This window comes from Peromyscus maniculatus, chromosome 3 (genome assembly GCF_049852395.1).
Source record: "Peromyscus maniculatus bairdii isolate BWxNUB_F1_BW_parent chromosome 3, HU_Pman_BW_mat_3.1, whole genome shotgun sequence".
Taxonomy (NCBI): domain Eukaryota; kingdom Metazoa; phylum Chordata; class Mammalia; order Rodentia; family Cricetidae; genus Peromyscus; species Peromyscus maniculatus.
The window spans coordinates 166,309,142-166,315,351 of record NC_134854.1 but is presented as its reverse complement, the minus strand read 5'-3'; the positions used below and the strand labels follow the sequence as shown (position 1 = coordinate 166,315,351).

The following is a 6,210-nucleotide window of genomic DNA, read 5'->3' as shown; positions in this document are numbered from 1 at the left end:
TTATTTTAAAATTATTCACCTTCATCTCCCGCGCCCCCACCTAACCTGGCCGGTTAAGAACTAGAAGGAAGCAGTGATGCTATACTGCCCGAATACGCTGTTTGGAGCTCTAACTTGCCTTGGAATCAGAAAGATCAACCACTTAGAGACGAGAGAAGGCGGGTCGGGGCTTAAGATAAAAATCGGGCTTAAGATAAAAATGCGCATTTAAAAAATCACTTTCACGGTTATCTTTAATTAATCGCCTGCTGTAAAACGCGCGGTGTCGTCCTACTCGAGGAACCCAGGAGGGTGCTGGAGAGGAACTCATCACCAGGGCTCCGCCCAGGACTCGGCTCCAGAGCCGCGCGCCAGGCTGGGAGGAGGCTCGGCGGCACGTGACCCGCTCCAGCCGCGGTGGCCGGCGACCCAGATCCGTCCCTGGATCCCAAGCGCCGCTGTCCCGGCCCTGCTGCGCTACAGTGCGCGTGCTTTGGGGGCCCAGGTCCCTTCTGGATTCACGTGCCACTGGCGATCTCGAATGTCCCCGAGAGAACGTGACTTGTCAATTCAGTGCAGGAATAACCCCGAGCCTCCACGTCCACAGGGATGGGTTTCAGATTCCTATTTATCCTGAGTTGCGGGGACACTGGCACCTGGGGATGGCTGTCCTCGGCCGTGTGGACCGAGCTCCCGAGGCCGCGGGGCGCGCGCACGGCATCCCTGCGCGCTGATGTGGCAGCCGCCGCAGGTCGCATCACGTTGCCGGCCCTGTGCTGGTACCCGCCGGAGACGGGATTAAGGAGGGAGGCCGCGGAGGTGCCAGTAGTAAACGTGGGCTCGCCACACTCTCGGCGTGGCTTATCGCACGGTGGGGGTGGGAGGGAGCAGCACGGCGACTCGCAGGCTAGGGAGGGCAGGACCCGGACTGCGTGCGTGGCTTTCCCGCAGCAGACCTTACGTGCCACCCGCTCCGTGCCACCCCTCCCCCTCTCTGAGCTCCCCCGGGAGCACCCGAGGCCCCAAACGTCATCTGCCGCTGTGATTCGTGGCACCGCAATTCCGGCTGCTGCGGGAAGTTTAGGTAGCCCGGGGACACCGTGTCGCCAAAGCCACTTGGAATGCGACATTCGGAACCAGTAACTACATTTTCACTGATCTTAAATCCTTCCAAAGAGCTAATTGCAAGTCACCCCTTTTCAGGATAGCCCTCCAGCCAGTGCCAGGGGGGTGTCTTCCTACTCTATCCTCCCTCCACTCCCGACCAGTGAGCAGTGAGCAAAAAGCCTCGGAATTTTCCTTCTCTGCTGAAGTTTAGCCACCGGGAATTCGCGTCCTTTCTCTGGCTCAAACCAACAGCAATCGGTGGGAAAGCAAAAGGCCACGTCCACGGTTCTGCACCGAGATGCCGGCCGAGCCAGGGGAGCCCGGCGTCCCGCCCCGCCCCCGCGCCCTGCAGCGCCTCGGGGAAGACGAACGCCTCGGCCCGGGTGGCCGCTTCCTCCTGGTGGCCGCGATCAGGTGTCCCCGCCCCCTCCCGGCCCCTCCTCCCCGCCCCCCTCCGGGCTGGACGGCGGATGGTACGTTCCGCACGTGAGCTGGGTGCTGGTCTGGCCGGCGACGCGCGTGCCCTGTGGCCAAACACTGCCCGGAGTGAGAGCAAACTACCAGCGCAGTGCGTGTATGCGCGCGCGGGGGTGCGCGCGCGGGTGTGCGAGAGGGTGAGCGAGCGAGCACGGGGCGGAGGGGCGACCAACTGCTTCACACTTTCAACACTGCACCGAAGAGGGAGAGCGAGACAGCCTGGAGACGCACACATCCCCCCAAGATCTCCCCAGGCGAACGTCCCGCAGATTACAGGACAGAACCCTCCAAATCGAAACGGAGGAAACCGACAGCCATTGAACATGGACGAAGGAATCCCTCATTTGCAAGAGAGACAGTTACTGGAACATAGAGATTTTATAGGGTAAGGTGTACGCACCGTTGCGAATTCTGTCTAGGAGTCGGTTTGGCTTTTTTTTCTGCACAAAGTGATATGGAGCGGGTGAGGGCAGAGCCCCTCCCGGAATGGGGCCCTGATGCTGATTTCTGTTTTTGCAGACTGGATTATTCCTCTTTGTATATGTGTAAACCCAAAAGGAGCTTGAAACGGGATGACACCAAGGTAAGTCTTAAGTTTCCCATAACCCGCCTGGGTAGTTAATTAGGGCCATTGATTTCGCAGGGAAACTCTGCCCGCAAATGTATTCCAGCCCTGAGCTTCTCTAACTGTGAATTTTAAGTGGCTTGCTGGATACTCGGGGGGATATTCAACACCGCACCTGAATTTAAATTGCATTTTAGAAGTCAGAGGAGAGCGTTCCTGGGCATTAGTTCATTGCATAGTGTGTTTGGGGGTTGGGGTGGGAGGGTTCTATCCTGTAAGTGAATGAGTGAATGTTTAGCTCACGGCCGTCTTTTCCCCCGGCTCATGTATGAAGGATACCTACAAATTACCGCACAGATTAATAGAAAAGAAGAGAAGAGACCGAATTAATGAATGTATTGCTCAGCTGAAAGATTTACTGCCTGAACATCTGAAATTGACAGTAAGATGCACGTTTTCATTCTTTGATGATTTCCAGGGTGTGTTGGCCTGCTATAACTCCCAAGATAGGATAATAAATGTAAATATTAAGAGGCCTGACTTCCAACTTGTGCTGTATTGGAGAGTTTCCCAGAGACTCAGAACAGGGGCTCCGGCCGAAGGCAGAGATCACTGATGACCTGCTTTGCCTAAGTTGCTGGGCTGCGTGGGGGAGCTGATCGAGTCAAATCCGTGTATTTAAGTAGCCCCTGACACCTTCTTTTTTTGCACCACTGCAGACACTGGGGCATCTGGAGAAAGCAGTGGTTTTGGAATTAACTTTGAAGCACTTGAAAGCGTTAACAGCCTTAACGGAGCAGCAGCATCAGAAGATAATTGCTTTACAGAATGGTAAGTGGGTCCGAAGAAGCCTGCCCTTAGAAAAATAAAACCGGGTAGCGTTGGGGGCGCACTGCTAGAACTCTGCACCGCCTTCTGCTCCTAGTGAACATCCTCTATGCTTTCCCTTCGGTGCCAAGTACCCAGAGCATCCCAGAGGCTTTCTGCGGAGCTGGAGGAGCCCCGTTTATATTTAAAGTGGCGGCTGCGCCTCTCTAGTTGGGTTTTTCAGCCGGGAGGAGAGCGCCTCACCCCGCCACCCCCTCCTCTCGGCAGTCTGCGGATTATATCGCTGGAATGCCCAGGAAAAGCCTAGCTCACTGTAGGCAGCGCAGGGCCCACGTGATGAGCAGATGTCTTAATGCCGCGGTTTTTCTTCTCGCCTCCCTCCCCCGTGCACCCTAGGGGAGCGCTCTCTGAAATCGCCGGTCCAGGCCGACTTGGATGCGTTCCACTCGGGGTTTCAAACCTGCGCCAAAGAAGTCTTGCAATACCTCGCGCGCTTTGAGAGCTGGACGCCCAGGGAGCCGCGCTGTGCCCAGCTCGTCAGCCACCTGCACGCCGTGGCCACCCAGCTCCTGACGCCACAGGTGCCCCCGGGCAGGGGCCCGGGCCGCGCGCCCTGCAGCACGGGGGCTGCGGCCACCCCGGGCCCCGAGCGCGCGGCCCGCTGCGTGCCGGTCATCCAGCGGACTCAGCCCGGCACCGAGCCCGAGCATGACACGGACACCGACAGCGGCTACGGAGGCGAGGCAGAGCAGGGCCGCGCCGCTGTCAAGCAGGAGCCGCCTGGGGACCCGTCCCCTGCACCCAAGAGGCCGAAGCTGGAGGCGCGCGGCGCGCTCCTGGGCCCGGAGCCCACGCTGCTCGGCTCGCTGGTGGCCCTGGGCGGGGGCGCGCCCTTCGCGCAGCCCGCCGCCGCGCCCTTCTGCCTGCCCTTCTACCTGCTGTCGCCGTCCGCCGCCGCCTACGTGCAGCCCTGGCTGGACAAGAGCGGCCTGGACAAGTATCTGTACCCCGCGGCGGCCGCACCCTTCCCGCTGTTGTATCCTGGCATCCCCGCAGCGGCCGCCGCCGCCGCCTTCCCCTGCCTGTCGTCCGTGCTGTCGCCGCCTCCTGAGAAGGCAGGCGCGGCCACCGGTGTCCCTCTGCTGGCGCACGAGGTGGCGCCCCCGGGGCCGCTGCGCCCCCAGCACGCTCACAGCCGCACCCACCTGCCGCGCGCAGGGAACCCGGAGAGCTCTCAGGAAGATGCCTCACAGCCGGCCAAGGATGCCCCCTGAGCCCCCGCAGCTCTTCCAGAAACGGGGCAAGGGGCTCCGGAGGAGTCGCCGGGTTTCCAAGTTCAAACGCCCCTTAACGCGTGCCAGGGAGGAAGAGTAAGAGATGCTCGGCAGGCTTAGGACAAAAACAGGTGTTTTGTGTACGTTTGGAGTTCCTGTTTTGCCCGTTTCTCACCCTTTTGCCACCCCACCCCTCTACCCGCTCACACCCAACCCCCGCCCCCGCCCTCACAGATCCTCCGTGAGAAATACTGGTTATTTTGTTCTGTTACCCTCCGTAAATTCAGTCCATGCCCCCTCCCCTTTCCAGACAGAGCCTGGTTCTGGGAGAGCCATGGGGTCCTCTGACTCTGGGGCCTGGCGCAGCAGGTGTGCCTCCCAGCTGTCCCTTGAGGAGGCACTCCATTAACCGAGGATCTCTCGTGAGACTTAAATTTAAGCGTGTCAGTATTTTGTATTGTTTGTCATTTTGAAAGGTACTCATTTTTTCACAGAGGTGAGGATGCCGTTGCCCTCCTGGGAGGTGGTTGGAGCGGTGGTTACCCCTTGCACTTGTTTGGAAAGCCTGGGAGTCCGGCCATCTTCAGGCACTGTGTCAGGGTGGGAGCTGGGGAGGGAGGTTGGAGCCCTCCCTGGGCGCCTTCGCTCGCACTTTATTGACAAATTGACCTCAAATCCTCTGCCCCACTTCAATTTCTCAATTCCTGTGCATATGTCATAGGTCATGTTTGTGTTTCTGATGCGTGTCACCCACCCACCCCCGCCACTGCGCGTCATTTTATCCATCATGGTCCCAAATTTTTGTAACGTTAACGGTTTAGTTTTTGTTTTTTCTTTTTTCTTTTTAAGTGCGCTGGGCTGGAAACTGATTGATTTGTGCTCACATTCTTAGATGACAGACGTGGGGGGAAGGGCTAGGGTCCCCTGTAACCGGAAGTGCTGTGAAGTACTGTGAAGAGGTACAGGGGAGTCCTGCCAGGCCTGCCATCTCTGGAGACCAAACCAGATGCCAGATAATCAGAGAGAAAGCTTGTTAAAATAAGGCATAAACCAAGACCTTGTCTAGATATTTTTAGTTTGTTGCCAAGGTAGCACTGAGAAATCTCACTTGAATGTTATGTAAGGGGTGAGACACAATCGTCTGGAGTGAAGACATTATCTGGGTCTATGAGTGTGTTCGGTCCGTCTGCTGCTGCTCCTGCTGCTGTTGCTACTGTTTGCCTCAAACGCTGTGTTTAAACAACGTTCAACTCTTAGCCTACCAAGGCGGCTGTATGTACATAGCTGTTAATACACCCAATTAATGATGTCTGACATGCTATTTTTGTAGGGAGAAGATACGTGCTAATGATATTTTTAGTTAAAATATCTTTTGGGGAGGACTTGGTGAAATGTTTGCACTTTGGTTACGATGCTTATAATGCTAGGTGCAAGCTTATGCTGTCTTAAATTATTAAACAAATAAATACTGTCTGCAAGAAACCAGCCGGTTTAGACAAGTTTGGTATGTAAAGATAAGCTAGAAACTATCTTTATATTCTAGTATTTTCAGCACTCCATAAATTCTATTATCTAAATATTGCCACACTATTTTGTGATTGAAAACTTCTTACTAAGGAATAAAAACTTTATATATGATACGAGGTTGTCTAATAATTAAACAATACTGAATACCCCCACTAGTTTCCAGAGACTTCTGAAGAGCTCATCAGGGTCCTTGGACACGGTTTGTCTGTTTGGTTTTGGTTTTCTGTCATTGGTCTCCAGGGAGACTCCTGGTTCTGGCCTTGTGTCCCAGCTTGTCTCCAGTATATCAATGAAAACTACAAAAGCAATAGTCTAGCAATCACTGGTGGTTTGTTTGCCTTAGCCCCAGTTTGCTGATATTTTCATGATTTACCAGCTTTTGGTCCGTGACCTCAGACAGCCTCTCCTGTGTGGTCTGGTGTTTCTCTTTCCTAAACACATCACCACTGGATG

General features: G+C 55.6%; 1 protein-coding gene across 1 annotated transcript; it reads left to right on the top strand.

Moving 5' to 3' along the window:
- The first annotated feature begins 1,573 nt into the window (after nt 1-1,573).
- On the top strand, nt 1,574-5,868 carry Bhlhe41 (basic helix-loop-helix family member e41). Its single transcript, XM_006986626.4, has 5 exons — nt 1,574-1,948; nt 2,083-2,146; nt 2,463-2,570; nt 2,848-2,959; nt 3,353-5,868. The coding sequence occupies exons 1-5, from the start codon at nt 1,887-1,889 to the stop codon at nt 4,228-4,230; spliced, it is 1,224 nt and encodes a 407-aa protein (XP_006986688.1). The 5' UTR covers nt 1,574-1,886; the 3' UTR covers nt 4,231-5,868.
- The last annotated feature ends 342 nt before the right edge of the window (nt 5,869-6,210 follow it).

Excerpts from the sequence above, each read along its gene's own strand:
- Bhlhe41 (XM_006986626.4), top strand. The coding sequence starts at position 1,887 with ATGGACGAAGGAATCCCTCATTTGCAAGAGAGACAGTTACTGGAACAT. Across the intron at positions 1,949-2,082 it reads GAACATAGAGATTTTATAGG|ACTGGATTATTCCTCTTTGT; the intron begins GTAAGGTGTACG and ends CTGTTTTTGCAG. Across the intron at positions 2,960-3,352 it reads GATAATTGCTTTACAGAATG|GGGAGCGCTCTCTGAAATCG; the intron begins GTAAGTGGGTCC and ends CGTGCACCCTAG.